The sequence below is a fragment of the Anopheles moucheti genome, chromosome 2 (assembly GCF_943734755.1).
Source record: "Anopheles moucheti chromosome 2, idAnoMoucSN_F20_07, whole genome shotgun sequence".
NCBI classification, from domain to species: Eukaryota; Metazoa; Arthropoda; class Insecta; order Diptera; family Culicidae; genus Anopheles; species Anopheles moucheti.
In genome coordinates this window covers 88,056,689-88,075,120 of record NC_069140.1, presented here as the reverse complement: position 1 = coordinate 88,075,120, position 18,432 = coordinate 88,056,689, and the positions used below count along the sequence as shown (strand labels likewise).

General features: G+C 43.1%; 1 protein-coding gene across 1 annotated transcript in view; it reads left to right on the top strand.

Moving 5' to 3' along the window:
- The first annotated feature begins 1,804 nt into the window (after window positions 1–1,804).
- LOC128298374 (uncharacterized) overlaps window positions 1,805–18,432 on the top strand; it is a 32,382-nt gene continuing 15,754 nt past the window's right edge. Inside the window, exons 1-2 of the mRNA XM_053034127.1 lie at window positions 1,805–2,053; window positions 13,313–13,461. Coding sequence (XP_052890087.1) covers window positions 1,805–2,053; window positions 13,313–13,461 — 398 coding nt within the window. The remainder of the gene's footprint in view (window positions 2,054–13,312; window positions 13,462–18,432) is intronic.

Here is an 18,432-nt window from a genome sequence, read left to right as displayed (position 1 = left end):
AGAAGCAGTAGTCCGTTCAGGACCATCCGGACAGCGTTCGGTTGGTTTGAGCTGCGGTTCGTCTTCTGCGTCCAGAACGACATCAGTCGCCGGTGGAGCAGGTAACATCGTACCCCTAATAGCCAAGCACCCGTCGACTGTTTCGCGCGGTGGTCAAACCATTTTTCGGACGTTTTATTTAACGTTTTACTTTACATTAGTTAGTGTTTGTAGTGTCCGTGTTTAATGGTGTGTGTCAGTGTGTCTGTGTGTGGGCGCGTGTAAAGTGATTAGAAAATTTGGTTGTTTATATTTAGTTTTTGTTTCACGATCTTTTGTTTAAACAAATGATAAACTAATGTAAAATTAAATTTAAAACAAATTTAAATAATTAAAATTCTTCAAATTTGAACTTGGAGGGACATTTTTTATAATATGAATTAATATTAATTACAAAAATTATTTAAAAAAGAGAAGAAAAATCCTTTAGTGCCAGACGTTATTATTGCAATAGAAGAATCACATGATAATTGTGCATATAACAAAAAACTTAAGTTAAAAAACAAATAAATCAAATAATTAAATTTTAGACGTTGTAGGAATGGTGATTGAAATGTTTTTTAATTTTATAAAAATTAGCTAAAGTTGATGAAAATTAAAAAATTATACTAAAAACATTTAGTTTCCCAAAATATATATATTTTTTGATGTATTTTTTCGAAACTTTGAGATATTATTCTATAGTTGTGAAAAAACTGGTCCTATTTTTTCAATAACTTGATATATCTGCTTAAATAAATCAAAGAAGTTGCACTGGAATTTTGAAAAACATCGAAATGATTTTCTCTCGCTTAATAGAAAACAAAACCTTCTATGAGATCTTTGTTCAATTTTATTACCATATTGGCTTGCCCATCGTAATGGGTCGCCCTTACCCGTGCCACGAAACAAACACACGACTGCCCAAAAGTGCATTAAACAGAACCGGCCCAACCGATCGGGCTGAATCACCGGGTGAAAGAGATTTGAAACCGATTCTCACCTTTTTAAAGACAACGGAAAAAAGGGAAAAGAAAAACCAACCTCCCCCCCCCCCCTTTTCCCGTTGAAAGTGGCCCACCCTGAACGGTGGTGGAACCAATTTGATAACGGTTTCGGACGCGTGACGCAGTTTCTGTTTTTCGTGGTGGTGCTTTAATAATTCGAATCTCAGCATACTTGTATTTTAATGCTACTTGCACTCTATCCTTCCTTACCGTTCTACTCTGCGTGTGTGTTTGTGTCTGATAGTGGAGTTTTGCGTGTGCAGTGATTGTGTCTGTGTGTGTGTTGTGTGCGTATGTGTGCAGAAGTGCAGGAGCGGAACGGAATCAGAAATCAGAAGGGAAAGAAAGAATCTCACCAACATCACCATCATCATCATCATCGGCATCTTCAACATCATCGATCGGCCATCGTCACCTGTCGCTGTCCACACGGTGTCCGGCTGTTGTCGGGCCCAGAATCATAACGGTGATTGAGACCTTCTCCACCCCCCTCCCCGTTAAGGTTACGGGAGGTGTTGGAATCTTAAAACGCCCACGGTGAAGGGACCTGCCGTTTATGGTCGCTGGCGGTACCAAAGGTCAAGCCATTCAAGTGGGGCATCAGGCCAACTGGAGTGTGCCCCCGCATGGGGCCAGATTTGCAACCCGAAAACACAACAACGTCCGCGAACGTGAAGAGAAAGAAAACAGGAGAAAGGAAAACAAAAGAAGTGTTACGTGTTTCAGTTCAAACCCGGTCTCGTGCTCGGTTCGCTCGCTGTTCGTTGCATTTAAATGAGATGCAAATTCTAGCGACGATAATGCGATTAGTTGTGATTTTAAGCGTTTTAGTACAAATTTATGCGAACACCGGCAGCGCACCCGGGACGCGCCGTGGGTTGCTAGTGGCCGGACCGGCTCCCGCCGGCCGGGCCATCGGACCGCGGCCGGTCGGGGAGGAACGGACGGAACGCCCGGAACGGAACGTTTATCGGACGAAGCTGTCCAAGCTGCGGTTGATACTGTTGGCGGATATGTTGAATGAAATTGTGAGTAACTGGTTGGGTGCTTTTCTTTATTCTAGGTTTAAGACACGTAAAGGGAGAGAGAGAGTGTGTTAAAGTGCGGGGATTAATTATGATCATCGTTTGATTTCATACCTTAAGGAACCGTTTTTTATTGTTTCAAAAAGCTCAACATTTTTTATTTAAACAATCGATTAGAAGCAGCCTGGTAAAACTGGTTTTGATATGCGACAAAGGGGAACGATCTATTTCGATTCTACCGCGTGGAATCCCGATATTTGCCATTCTATTTCCAGTGTTTCGCAAAATACGTTTCGCTTTCTCCACACACACAGACACACACATTCAACCTGATTGAAGGCAAATGGCCACTTTTTTATTACAACACACACCAAACGCTGTCCGAACCGCTGTGCCAATCAACGGCTCGGTTCTGGAATTGATGTTTTTTCTTTCGCTACGACGACCAATATTAATTACCTTCACCGTGGGCTCCATCCTATGTCGCTAGATTTTTGCCGATACGCCGTATTATTTACAATCCAGATCGTTCTAACGTAACGAGCTGGACGACGCAGGGTGGCTTTAATGACTTTATAACACACTCCCAGCGCACACAGGTGCGGGGTGGTTCTTTGGACGTGGTGCTGTTGCTTTTAAATGCTAAACCGTTCAGTGCTGGTTGTGGAAGTTGATGTGTGGTTTTTATTAGGATGCTCACTGGAAGCTCTCAAGATGTAGAAGATTTCAGTGAGATGATGCTCAGGTTGAACTTTATCGCACTACGTATTCGATTAGGAAAGATAAGAATTCATTTTTAAACTAATGTAGTGTACTGTAATGATCAGATCTAGACGATCATCTACAGGCTTTGGTTCATATTCCACGCTGTCTTCGACCGTTTCTGTTTTGATGCCGCACTCAATCCCCATTCTGAATACGCCATGATTCTTCTAAATGAAGTCAAAGATAGTTTGCAAAGGCAGACCTCAAAACCTCTTCAGGCTGTGGTGTCACTAAGGTGCCATTTAGCTCACAAAAAAACCCGAACGGTCAATGGTCGAAAGGATGTCAGGGTAGCAGCACCATACATACTATTCGCAGATATCAAAGCTGCATTGCTAGGGTAGTGTACTCCTTTTGAAATCTCGGCCAAGCTTACCAACTTAGCAAGAACGACTGAAAAGGGTCTGTACCAAAAAGAGAGCCTAGTCTGGCGAAAAAAAGAAACATCTAGCAAATAGCGATTGGAGTCGGATCTTATGGTCATCTTCTACAAACGACTATACGACCATACGACTATATCATAGACATTGTACAAAGCAGGTGCAAAGGATCCTGCTGATGGCGAAAACCTTGAAGTTGGACATTAAAGACGCAAAAATTGAAGTGATGCAGAGACTGTATTGACAGTCGTACGTAGCTGTCATCTACTTAGCTGTCACCCAAAACAGCATTGCATTGGATATGAGTGTAACATTCTTAGTTATCAAGTAATTATATTTCAGCCTGAAAAAGAACTTCTCACTTCAAGACACATGTTGAGATGGACAAAGAATAATTTAGCTCAATGTCTTTTTCTTGAAGAGCTCTTTATGAAAGACTATTGAAGAAGTTTGGATCCCAATAAGTTGGTCCAAAGCGATGCCAGGTTTAGTTGGACTAGTGATGTCATTAGAAGAATGGTACCCGTGTGATGACGTTTACTCGGGATAGATTATTGGGAACTGATGACGCTTGATGTAGAGCGATTTAAAGGACTTCTGCTGCGGGTTAACATCGCTAAGCAAGTCAGTTAATAAGACTTAACTATACCATGCAGATGGATATTCAACATTGGCTACTTCGATCCAACTGAAACTAAAAATACAAGACTGCGAGAATAGTCGCAATATTAGATTAGACACTACAAACTCGAGGAATAATGTAATCGGAGGGAATAATGCTTTGATTTTGGATTAACATTTTTGAACAAATTTATTACAATTTTTTCGACGAGCTTAGCAATTGTTGATAGAAGAAACAGAAGCTCGAAAAGCTTTTGCTCCTATCAACCAGAGCAAAACGTTGTTTCTTTAACTAACTCCGAGCATAACTTTAAAACACATTGTTGTACAAAACTTAAAGCAAATACTACAGTAAAGCTAGTGCCGTATGAAAACGACTGTTCATGAATTGATTAGAATTGTACGCACGTCGCAATTTTGCACATTCGCCAATGTTTTCAGCATTCGTAAATTGCTTCACCGTTTTGTTGGCACAATTCCCGCGAGTGAGAGACAAAATTTGAAAATTTATAGAATTTTTAACAATCCGTGCGCTGCACTATGTCTTGTTACTGGGGCCGCTGGGCCGCTTGCAGTAGTTGATGTGCTATTGGTTTTTTGGTCCTGTGCGGAAATATATCTATTTTTTGGCACCGTAGTATTGGGGAGCGTATTTTTAATTTAGAATTTATTGTTCCCCCGAGGGGAATAGGCGCTTCCTTGCGGATGCGACCATCCAAGGTTGTTTGGCAAACCCGGTACCGGTCAGGCTTATCATAGGTTTCGATGCGGGCCCCGGTGTTGTTTTAGTTTATGCTCGATTGGACATTTTATTTGTGGAGCGTTGGCCTCTTTTTTTTTGAATAAAAGGACCATAAAGGGATAAAAATGCAAGATTTGATATTTATTCTTCTTGACAATTTAGCAAACAATTTGTCAGGGAGCGTACCGGGGGTTTTAGTTGCGGACGTCAATCGTCCCTGCTTTCGCGTGTTACTAAGCGCTAGCCTCCCAAACGATTGAGCAGTTCGACAAATGTCATCGGCAATTTGCATAACCGCGTATCAATCCCAGCTCACCGTTTGCGCTTGTGATGGATTGATTGGAATGCGCCTCTTTTATTATTGTGGCGTTTGTTTACCGATGGAAAGAAGAAAAGCTGGCAGGCAATTGACGGTAACAAGCGGCGATAGCCGTGTGCCGTGGAGAGCGATTTGAATCATTTTGTCGTTTTTGTCACCGGCTCCGTTGCCAACCGGTTATTCGGTTGGTTGGTTTGATAGTTTTCGCATGTCAAAACACTGTATTGGTGAGAAACGCTATGGGACGGGTTACATGCCCGGGGCGTATTGGCTACCGGGGACTAGCTGCTACCGGTCGATTACGTTGATTTGACAGCCCGTTTGCGTTGATACGATGGGGCGACCGGTTTTTGGACAGCGACATAATTTATGGTTAAGTGCGTGAGAACAGTCAATGCCAAGGTGGAGACGAGGAGAATGAGAGAGACAGAGAGACAGAGGGAGTAAAAGGGGTAGGTTTGGGAAAGAACTGAAGTTATGCCTAATTGAAACATAATGATGTGAGAAAGATTAAGATATCAAAGAACCGTGACAGATGCTGTGTATTAAGGATCTTACCGGTTGGTTTGTGCTGTGCTCTTTAAGGTTGTACATCTTTATTGTATACTTTTAAGAAGATCTGATCACATTTTTCTTATTCTCTCTGCACAAAACGTGTTTATTGAAACATCAGTACTGCTAGTAAACAAGAAAGGCGAGAACACGTGTAATGAGCGAAAAGAATTACAAAGAATATTGAAGGATTTATGCATCAATCACATTATTGTTATTTCAATAAATGCGGATGGATGATGATGATCGCAACTCTGACCTCTGCAGCGGATACAAATGATCGATGATGCAGTAAGCAAACAAGCGTAGAATGAGAGCCTTCTGAGTTGTAGTACTAATGGGAGTTAAATCTAGCAAGATCATGGATTGAAAGGTTAAGTTATGACCTGTTCTGCCTGTTAAAGCAGAGGACGTGCTATTGATCTTGTTTGGGAACCAGTACAGAGTTGTTGTTTCCTGATTTTTTTTAATCCAAAACCAGTTAGCTGATGCTACCTATACATCAGGAAGTCTGTCGAGTGTAATCCAATGCAGAGATTTGGTGGTGATGTCGGTTTGAGCAAGAGATGTGATTTTCGACTCTTCTGGAACAAGAGTCTTAATCTTTCGATCTCTCGAAAGAGTCGACTCTTGCGAAAGCGATGGGTACAAAGAGTCGACTCTCGGTTATTCTTTCAATTTAAAACAGTGTTTCAGTTGATGCAATTCGAGAGTCCACTCTATCACTAATAAACTCAAAAGAAAGGACAGTGATGGATATGAAGAGTCGACTTCCAATGATATAATCTCATAAAGAGAACGAAGGTATCAGAATCGTCCGATAAAGACGCAGCTACTGTCGATCTCTCGTTACTAGCGAAGAATAGAAGAGAATCGTTGGCAGTGCAAAACGAAAATTATGTTTGACTCTCTGAAGAGTCGTAAACATAAAAATTTGAAGAATCGATTCCTTCGATCTTTTGTAGAATTACTCAGAATGCGAGAGTCGACTTTTTCGCCCATCTCTAGTTAGAGCTGTTGAAAAGAATGCCTACTGTTTGATACCTCTCTTCCGATACGGAGCCTATATTTGAGAGCAACTATTCTTAGAGCAATTTCTTAGACGTCTCTGTTAGGTTACTTATCGTGACATCGTCAAAGGTTATATGTTATGAGAAAGATTTGAAAATCTAAGAAACCGGCCTAGAGGAGGAGCTGAGAGTTTAGTTTGTGGAGTCTAAAGCTATCTCGTAGGACCCAGACATAGCTCCTTTAGACCTTAGACAAGAAAAGTAAGAAGGGCTTCCTTCTGCTCCAAATTTAGGTCTCTAAACTGATGTTCTCAGATCAGATGATCGAAATGTACGATCAGCTATCACAAGTCATTCTCCATATATTATCGTGTTTTGTTAATATAAAATGCACTCTACAAATGTCTAAGGATGTTGTCTTCCTCAAGTTTGCACGTCTACTGATGCAAAGGAAAGCCACAGTCAGTGAATTCCTTTTTTAAACAAAAAAGGTAGTTGGCGATTATAGATCACCCGTTCAAAGAAGGTATTAAAGGCCTCTTCCGCTATCTGAACCTCATACCCCCACATATATCGGCACTTTCGACCCAAGCCGGCATCTTCCCACCATTCCGGCTTAAGCGTATTGGTTGCGGTTTCAAAAAGTCAAGCGCGATCGCGTTCTGTTACCGGTTACCACTGTAGTACCGGTCGGATTAGGTGCGGTCGGGTGCGTCATGATGTGAATTATTACCCAGCATTCGTCAACCACTGGACCACCGGAACCTGCCGGTATGTACGGTGCCGCCACGCAAAAACCGCAGCTAATCTCCCGCCATCGCGCTAATCGAACCCGGATCGCGAACCACCGTACGGGGGGAACGGTTTCGCTTTATGACATCGGCCGCATAGAAATCGCGAAACATGCGAACGGGGTGTAAAGTGAAGGACAAACAAAATGCCCATGCCGATGCGAGCGCTGTTTCTGCGCTGCCCGGTTCGTTGTCAATGACCTGTCCCGATGTTCTGTACCAGAAATGGTGTGGTCTTCTTCTTCTCCTCTAGAGGCCCGTCTAGAGCAATCCCGTCTCGAAAGCAGCGTCCGATACGTGTGCGGAGTCGTGGTATCAAGCCGATTTGGTACGGATAGGACGGAGAATCGCGTAAATCTTCCGATGGGTTACCGAGTATGGGCGCGTTAACTATCCTTTCTATCGACTTCGTGAAGATATTGCGCCAGGATATCCAGGGTCTTCTTAAGATCTTCACTTGCACACCTTATCTGGCAGGTAACACGCATGTTGCGCAGTGCTGTTACACACTGCCATTTCCTTTCTTGTTTGGTTTGGGACCTTCTTCTTGACATCTTCCGTTCCGAGCGGCCAACAATGCTCTGGAACTTCCAGCTCCAGCCGGGATGCGTTTATCGACCATTCATTAATCATCGAAATACGGGATGAAATTCTGGTGGAGCGGGTCGATTGGTCGTAAGAGGCGTTAATTGCGTTCCTTGGTGAATGTGGTTTTGCTTGGAGGGAGGGCTGTATTTTGCTTTTTTTCACAAACCAACCTTTCTGCTCTTTAAAGTGATGACGGCCCCCCTGATCGACGGCCCCCCCCTCCGCTACCCTGCTATGGCTAAATCGAGCGGGCCCCGACAGGTTTGTGGAAGCCGGTTATTGCGGTTATCCACGTGCCGGTCCGCACACAAACCCAACCTTTCCATATTTTGGCCATGTCTTGCTTGCTTGTTTCCTTTTTGACTTGTGGACGTGTCCTTGACCTGATCGGTACGCTGATACGGCGTTGAGGCGTGCTGGTAAGAATCTTCCAAGACACCAAGAAAACCGAACCGAATGTTTGAACCCACAAACTTGTGGTGGGGTTTTTTTTTCCTCTCCTCCAGAAATGCCATTCCAGGTTGGGGTGTGTTCTTTTCGGTGCCACTTGAAAAGTTCGTAAGGGAAGAGTGAAGGTGCTTGGGAAGAGGAATTAAAACCCTCCGCCTCAAAAGCGCTCTAATTCGGTTTGGCAAATTCTTGCGGTTATGGATGGTTATGCGATGACAATGGCCGAACCTCGTGGAATATCGCGCGGTGAAAGTTTGAAGTTGATTGCGGTGAGGAAGCAAAACTTACAATAAAAAACACTTTAGTGTGCTACACTTCAAAGTTAATGCAGTTGTTCCTGCTGCAGCGTAGAAGCACCTTCGACATTAAATCAGCGTAGAAATGAAACGGACAGCAACCTCGATTGGGACACCCGATGCCAAACAGCACGATGCTGCGATACTTTCCGTCGCCATTTGCGTTCCATAAATCAACGCAAAGCGCTCTAAATCTGTGTACTCTTTTTCTTTCTTTTTGTTGCTTTCTCTCTTCGCCGTTGTCTTCCCGTTTTTTTTATTGCGTCATTTCCGATACCCGTTGGCCGCTGGTGGCTGGATACGCAATATCCGCCAGAGAACGCCCAGGGTCGTCGTCCGCAGGATAGCAATCAACACACACACACAGACACGCAGCACGTTGTCCGTTCCGCAGAATGTGTTTGCTTACTGGCCGCTTCCAATTGCTGGCCAACTTTGGCGTACTGCCGACTGTTGTCCAACCCGGTTTGTGCTAGTTCCGAGGGGGCGAGAGGGACCTAGGGTTGGTCGTGCCATTCGTGCCATTTGTGAAGTGCGTGGCTCCACGGTGGCTGGCCGGGTTTTGCTTGCGAGCTTAGTGTCCTGCGGAATGGGAGCGGATACGGATTGTACCGTTGTGTCGGGACAGAATGACAAAGGTTGCAGGTTTTGTGCAATCTACAACAAAACCCCCGGGCCCAAGGCGGGGAAAAGGATGAGCCAGACTTTTGGATGCGGCAGACGGGCATAAGGTACGGGTATTGTTTAACTGGTCAGTACGACTGTTCCGTACCAGACCAGGCCGTCTGGTAGTCTTGTTTTCATGATGATCACTCCATTGCCCGATCCTACCCCGTGGGCACGGGCGACGGCCTCGCATCCGAATGTGCGATGGGTTTCGGCTTGCCGTTTTTTTTCGTTCTTCGAATGTTTTTTTTTCATTAAATAGTGGGACGGAAAAAAGGGGGAAATCATGGGGGGGCTGAGGGCTGGGGGGTTGGTTTATGTTGCCTTTCAGTGGTTGTCAACAATTGTCGTCCTGTGTTGTTTGTCCGTTAACGGATTCATGTGCAAGCACGAACGGAGAAGATACCTTTACTGACAGACTGCAACTGCACATCGGCCACATCGGAAAAACGGGGACCATTGAGGGTGGTGAACTCGAACGAGTGTTTAATTATATCTAAACGGTGCACGCTATGGAATTGGGTATGAATGGGGTACGCCAATGGAGCTAGTCGCTAGTCGCAGAAAGCGAATTCCTTTTTAGGTGCACTGTAACTGATGAAACAGATGTAATAATTTATGTTTTATGGCACTTTTTAATGAAATAATAATAATTTACAAATAATGAAATAATGAATCATAAAGCTATCTGCACTAAAACTTCTTGTACAGTATTCACTAAAGGTCTACAAAATATAAGTAATTTGAAAAATAAAATCTGAAAATAATATTTTTCTCAAACTTGCATGTTCTTGCAATCTCCTCTTTTGGACTTGAATTTTGGACTATAGAAAAAGGGCCTCCCATGTTTTCTTTCATTACTCTTTTTACTATTTTTATTTCTTTATAAGTTACACCATCATGCTTATTTTTTATTCTTTTCGTTGGTTTAATAAAATATTTTCAAAAAAAATTTTAATTTCCAAATCCGCTTGGATTTTCTTTTATTTCAATCGATCAATTCGGTCTATTATGGTACTCAAACGTCTGATAAAGATGCAGACGTTTGACGTTTTCGTGCAATTGAACTCGCTTGAGCATTCCGTTCGGTCGAAAAGGTGTACTAAATATGCTAATAGTAGTAGTTTTAGTACTAAACGTACTAAAATACTAAATATGCATGATTTATTTGTATTTTTTCCATTTTTGGATAACTTTATTAAAAATTACTTATTTAATGCGTTTGAACTTAAATTTGATTGTTTTTTTATTCATTAAAACTCCTGATATAAAAATAGCAATCAACTGAATAATTAATAATTAAATTGAATTAATATTCATCTACAATTAAATTCATCTTAATTGATCTATATTGAAAATTTAACAATTTTTAATACCTTATTATTACCTCAAATTGTTAACTTTATCGGAGTGGTAAATCAATTTACCTGCACTGTTGATTTAAATTGTTTTTAGAATAAAAGGGATTTTCAAAGGTTTGCAAAAAAAAATTGAAGAATAGTGACATGCAGTAACAGTTTTGAAAAATAACACAATAGAACGCAAATTTACGGTGCACGACTACAGGAAAAGCGCAGCTAGTGTATCAACTAGTCGCCCAGCATAACTCCCACCCAAAACCGAACTATCCACAGTCTACACAACAAGGGGCAATTGTCAGCCACAGAAGCTGAACTGATTTGCGTACCGTCCTCAACCGTTTGGTGGCTCTTTACCAGCGCACTGCATCCATAGCTTAATTCTATTATGAGCGTACTTTCAATTTTTAATCCACCCATCCACCCAGCCAGCTCGGCAAGTCGATGCGAATGCTGGTTATTCCGCGGGGTGGCCGGTCACTTGCCTTGCTGGCACGAGTTTTGGCAAATTGTTTGAACATTGTGAAACATTTCCCCTCCTTGCGAATTTGCCCAATCCCCGTATCGAACGGCGCATAATAAGGTGGACTTGCACAGCGAAATATGGTGTATGACCGGCTGCAATTGAAAGGAACGGCGAAGCGGCGCCGAGTTTGGGGTGGAAAATGTAAATTATTTATTCATGAGTTTGTTTTAGGGGGTTTTCTACGTGCACTAATGAAACTGACGGGTTATGGTAGTGATTTTTCCGATTTTCCACCCGACCGTACCCGTTCCCGTGGTTCATCTGGCGAAAGATCGCCACAGCAATTGGCGGTTCTCGCTTCCGGGATGAGTTCCATAGGTGGCATTGTTTTGTTCAAACGTTACCGTTACCACGCACGCGATCGTTGTTTGCGACGGTCCGCCACCCAAACAAGCCGGATTTATATTTGGTGCCAGCCGGTTTTTGAAGGTGGGCGGCCGATTCCGCGAGGAGGTCGGTTGGAAAATTGAAAATATGTTTTCGGCACCGTAAATTGCAACCATTTGCACAGGCGCGCGGGCGTTGATTTTTCGCCGGTGCCAGGTGGTTTCGTCTATTAAACCCGGGTTACTGTTGCTAAATTGCAAATGTTGTTTACTTATTCGCAAAGGACAACACAATCAGTGCCACTTGATAGTGGCCTTTGGAGGGTTTTTTGAGGGGAGGGTGAGATTGACACGGCGCTCGGGGAAGAGTGGTATAATTATGGGTTTTTTGAATGAATTGATCACGGTGGTGCAAACCCCGTTGCTAGGAAACGCGTGGTAAATAGGAAATATTTCGTGGCAGATTTTGTGGAGATTTGTAGTGGCAAGAATTGAAGCAAGCTCTGGACGTGGTAGTGGAAAATACTTAATTTAATAAATGATCTTTTCACAAAGCACAACTAAGCGTTGATAAAATCGTTACGAAAACGATTGCGTGCACCTAAATTCCATCCGCAGCGCACTTGAATGAAGAAGTCCGGAATGGTTCTCAGCAGGTTACGCATAAAAATGCTCATCATAAGTCCCTGTAAATCCATGGTAATAGCCAATCATTTAGATGCTTAACCACCTCATGTTTCAATTTATCACTGTCCGGAAGGACATTTTATGTTTAGCGCACCCGTTTTACGGCGTGGTATTTTCTTCCTTCCTCTACAGCTGCTTCATCCTGCCGGTACGGTGGCTGTACAATCGATGGCAGTAAACGTTCGGTCATGAAATAAAGTTCATGAAAAATAGGTACTATTTGTATAATCATGCTTTATCTACGGGACCCGGAACGTTCTGTCTGGTAGCGGATACGTTCGTATTGTAAGTTAAATTTAACGAACATTATTAATGCAAACGGTGCATCCCTTAACAAGGCTGTTCCTTTTTTTCCCATTAACGAGGAATGCTTTTTGTTTTTGTCTTGCTTGCTGCCACCATTCAATCATCCGTTCGATGTACGTGATGCGGGAAGCTTTATTCGCTCGCTCGCCTTTCATTCACTCGTTTTGCATCGTGACGTTCGTGGGGTTGAGAATGAGATTGAAAGGATTTTGCATGTTTGCTGTGCCCTTTCGTTGCGCCGTTTGGGGACATTCGTCTCATTATCTACCCGTCATGCGTAACGTGACGTACGGTGATGTAAAACCCCGTTGACACACCGGATGCATCCGGATGCAGTCGATCAACTGCGTCTGGTGGGTGTCACGCCTCGGGCATCCATTGTCTGTTTGGTAGAAAATTAAATTGTCATCTTTAGCGGTAACGATTATCGGGTTTCCTCTGGTTTTTTTTTGTCTCAATAAAGGTGGCATTGTGGTGCGTTCTGGAGCGATGTAATCGTGTGTAAAAATAACTAATTTTTTGTCACCGCCATCGTCGTTTAAGCACGTCAGTTCGAGTTTGGATTGGTAGGGAAAAAGTCCAATTGAAAACAGGAACGTAAATAAACTATCAAAAACAAGCCGACTTCCTGTCCTTTAGTGGGAATTCCTTTGCAAATGTCCCACCTTCGTAGTAATGATGCTTATTATGATGAACATATGTGCGTAATGTCATACTAATAATTGCGTTTTTTGTAACATTTTACCTTCCATTGAATTTTATTTCTTTGTGTTCTCGGTTTTCATCTTCCACCTTTGCTGCGTTCCACTGGCAAACGCGCTAATGAACGGGATGGTTGCCTCTCACGGGGAATTGCGGATCGGCAATTGCAACCGGTAGCCACCGCCGCAGCTGGAATTAATTACTTGCCTGGCGAACTCGTCGACGCTGAACGTGACCACGAAGCACTGCGACTGTGAAACTTACTCGTGTAAGGACCTGCTGGCCAGTTCCAGTCCATCCCCGCTCAACTACATCCAGCCGAAGAGGTAAGTTATTCGGAGAATACGGACACAGTGTCAGCATCGCTTTTTCGGCCGTCCCCATTGGCGCGAACGCGCACTAATGAGCGACCGTAGCGATGGTGGCTTTCGAATCCGATGGGCCTAGTGCCCGGTGGTTTGGCTTCGTAACGTATAACGGTTTGGCTATTCGAGGTGGTTTCGGTTTCGGATTGTCGGTTGATGCTACCTACAATCGTGATCGGCACGCGCGTCCTTGTGGTGTACGGTGCGTGGTGATGGAAGTTGTCGAGAATTGCGCTAAGGGAAAAACCGAAGAACCCGGGGGAAACCTCTGGCAGGGTTAAGCCCAGTTCGGTTAATGTTCCGTGTGAGTTCCGTGTGAATAGTTTAATATATCAGCATCTGGCAATACCGGTGCGTACGTGGTGCGGTTTGACTATTTTGAAAGGGGATTTGCTTGAGTTTCCTTTGACAGATTTGGCCCATGCCGTTGGCTAAGGTCCGGAGAGCTATTGCTGCCTGTATGGAGGTCCATTTAAATTATCTATGCGGAATGTTACATGAAGATGGGGTTCGTTGTATCACTTACGTTTGATATGCGTTGGGGCTTTTGGCTTTTAATAAATATTGCAGAGACTGTGTACTATCAAAGATGTAGATATAAATTACACAGACCACAGAGATCTTCTGTTTATGGCTGGAACGGGTATGCATACTGCCGTATTTTGAATAAGTAAAATCGCAGATCTTCATTAAAATCTCTTCAAAAGGACTTCAAAAAGAAAGTTAAATGCTTTCTGGTTTTTCAATCTTGAAATTACAGGCAGTACCCCGAGATACGCGGTTTTTGGAAATTTGACAGCTGAGCAGATTTATAGCACAAAATTTAAGCAGAACAATGAAAGTTTAGTGGAAATAACCTTTTTTCTGTCATATAAAACATTTGTTTTTATCTTATTTTAATGTATTCTTACTAAAAATCGCCTGATTCATCTTTGAAAAATAAACGAAGTTGCACCAGGATTCAACTTACGCGGAAATTCGAGTTACGCGGATTTTCCCAGGTTATAGCGGCCCGCTATAATGGCGTATCTTGAGGACTGCCTGTATCTACATTATATATTACCACTTAAGCTTACATTATACTTCATTCGGGTTTGAGTTCTATTTCTTTCCCGATTTTAATAAAAGTACCTGAGTCAAAAGTTCCTACAATCATCATGCCATAATAAAAAAAAAGTCAAACGTTTGATTTTTTCTAAGACGTTTAAGCTCCATAATAATGCTGCATGAAACGTCTAACGTGAAACATTTGTGGTTTATTGTAGTTTTTTGTATTTGCCGTTTAATGATTTTTTTACAACAATAGAACACAAATAATTCTATTATATGCGCCTGAGCTCATTTGTATAATTTTTTTATTCACCACACACATTAAGCATTATTACAGTCGTTGTAATACACTACCCAGCCGTATCGATGAAGCTTTCTTAAGCCCATCAGAACGCTGAATTATAGCGCATTAATGCACCGGTCGGTCGTACCTCTTATCGTCACGTTAGCAAATAAGCAGCAAATAAATGATGCTGCCCGGGCCCTTCCCCCGGGCCCTTTTCCCGGTGCTTGTCGAGACACGTGCAACCGACCATTTCCAGTTTGCATTTCCGATCAGTGCACCACTCTAAGATGCATCCCCTGACCGTTGCCTGATTGCGTCATCAATGCAGCTAATCCTGTGCCCACCATCCCACCATCGGTTTGCCATCAGGTCGAAGGGCTGTACCGAGATGCCGGGACCCATGCCGAGATGGTAGCTGCTTTGATTGTGAAATTAATAAATTGATTGCTTAGCGTTGCTGCCCTGCCTGCCCAGCCTGCCTGCCTGCCTGCCAGGATATACATCGACCGACCGGCTGCTAATTGTGCTTTACGCGAGATCGCGTGTTGATTTACAAGTCCATAAATTTATGCACCCGCTGGCAGCCGGCGGTAATGCTGGATGCGCGCTACACGGAAGCGCCCAGGATGCAGTTTACATCCTTGCGCATTGTACAAACGGGGGTGCTACCGGGGTGCGTTCCGATGTTGTGCTGGAGCGTGCGATAACGCGAACGCCTTGTTGTTTGCGCTGGCAGGGAATTAATGGGTGTTTGATTATTATTATTTCTTATCCATTAGCTCTCAAACGTGCACATCGTTCCATTCGTCTGAGGCGATGGATGGTTTTGTGTGCGTTTAACCTGTAAGAGGACAAGGACCATATTTTTCCTGTCCTGATAAATTAGTTAAACTAAAAGTACGGGAAGATTTCCTTATTTAGTCCTTATTTGATTATTATTTTCATTAAAGATGGTGGTTGTTTAAAAAGGTACTAAAATTCAAGTGTCAAAGTTGGAGTAATATCTGGACTCTTTGCAAGCTGAATAGAAATGTCTCGAAAATGATCTGAAATCCTTCCAAATTTCAAGAGTTTTCTATTGAGATATTGTGTGCATTAAACAACAATATTTCGAGCTAAATTAATGTCATATTGTAAAAGCTGCTCGAAATAGGACATAATTTAGATACCAAGAAATGGGTCCAGATTCGCCATATGAACTCAAACCCCAAACAAAACAAATGTATACGAGCATTGGGGGATTTTGATGTCCAAATGGCAGAGTCGAAACCATTTGTAGATTCTATTTGTAGATGATGTAGATGTAGATGTATTTCTCAATTTTCAAATTTATTCAAAGCCTACTTGACTGACACACTTTCCACAAAGCTTTCCACTGACACATTTACGAAACATTCACTGTGTTAGTTTAGACATCTTCTCGTACAGAATTTCTTTTGCACAAGTTCCAAAAAGTGAGAAGAATCCCAGATCTACCGCCGGTGATTGTAACTTCAGGTCGAACACATGAATTCTACATATTCCCCGCTATATTCGCGAAACGCTTTCGGCATCGAAGGGTTAGCGTAAATCAAATTGTATCTCAGGCTTTGTAACCGCGACAGTACAAGAAGGCTTTGGGATTTGTTGATGATGTAGTGCCCGTGCAGCTGCATGATTTCACCTTGTCGGGAAGTTTGTCGATTGTCGTGTTAAAGGATTGCCACCGCTGGTTTGACGTTCGACAAAGCTCACGAACGAAGCTGAACATGCTCGCGAGATGACGATGTCGTCTTTGTTAGCGATAATGGCTTTAGCCTTATTTTTTCTTCACTTTAGTAAGCATTGCAGGTGCTTTGTAATTTTAGGAATATTTTTGATTTCTTCTCGAAAGTGAAAGTTTATTAATAAAAGTGAAATTTATTGAGTTACTTTAACCCACAAATATGATCGGCATGGTATGGGTTTTCACAGAATATGTTATCATTCTGCTGCCATGGTCGCATCAGCAGCTCGCCCATAAATTACCATCAAAATGTCATAACTCTTGCCGTGTGCGTACGAGCGGCTTTGGGCCGGACCGTCCGTCTGGATGCGTTTTATGCTTGTTGGAAAATTTTCTCATTTCATCAGTCACCTCCCACTGGGGTCGATGAAAGCTCAATCATTCATCAGCGTTGGAGTCCTGTTCGTGTGACTTCCGCCGGACTATCAAGCCTGTAAACGACAGGGCTTTTCATATCAGCGAGATAGAAAAGGCATCTTTAAACCACGCTGGTTAGGCGTGAGGGAGCGATGATAACCTTCTACATGGAGCGAACGTTGATGGTAACAATTTCTGTGGATTAGCCGGTACATTGGCGTTAAAACAACTGTGTCGAGCAGAGCTTAAAACATGGAACACCACCGGAGTACGAGCCACTTACGGCTAATGCACACGCTTTAATTCACAATCTCGTACGGTAACGCATCCACGTTTGGGGTTCCAGCACGGTACCAGGTAACGCTGCAGTCAGGATGGATTGCGACGGACTGGATAAATGAGTTCCGTTGCATCGTTGGAGCTGTGGCAAAACCGTCCTCGCACGGTTGAACGTGGTTTTTTTTTGCCACAAAAGCATGTTGTACAACCAATCTCATTAGCTGTTGTGAGTGAGTTGAGAAACGGAACGGACCGAGTAAGAATGTGTAAAGAAAAAAAAGTCGAATTCTTCCTAAAAAGATAAAAAAATAGTAGTCCTTTTGCTTGCATGACAAACCGCGCAAAGAGTCATTCGGAATAATTAATGTTCATCTTTAGCAATTTTACGGCCACGGCATTTTCCCAATGTGTACGCAATCCATTTCACGTGCATCGGTAATGTTGGGCGGACAGTTTCTCGATTGATATGATGAAAGGATTCAATCCTCGGTCCGAACTTGAAAGCGGTTTCGATGGGTTCGATCACATCGCTGTTTTACCGTCCATGGACAGCTGACTGACCTGACGCTATCGTAGCAGCACGATGGATGGCATTCATGTTCACGACACCATCATTGATATCACCTGATGTTCGGTCCATCCGGTGTTCTACATTCTACAGCTCAGGTACCGTCGCTTGACGGAAGCCCACGCACACTGGGCCGTGGTCCGTGGTTCGCCATACCATACCGCCATGCTGGATGATTTTGTTCAAATATCAATTTAATTAATTCATACATAATAAATCAAACCCATTCAATCAGTGGCCGGGATCGACGGATGGTTCAATATGCGCTCGGTGCCCGGTAGAAATGGGCGTTTCGAAGCGTTCCGACCATCCGTTTGACGTATCGCTGTCAGGCAAACGTGCTCGAATGAATTTGAAAGTGATTTTCTCCAGCATATAAAACTCCGGTGCAGTTTGATCTATGGTTGATTAGGCTACGGGAAGGATTTGTGTGTTTTTTTTTTCATACTGTGGGTGCCAATTGCCAGCAACTTCCATTTCGACATCCCGTTTCAATGGCGTTGATGAAGGTCAGTTGTCCGTCCGTGGTGTGATTGTTCGTGAAATTTGCTGTCTATTTACTGGACAAAAATTAAAAGCAAAGGTTAGCAGGAACTGTGGAATTGATTTCCTCGTATGGTTCACGAA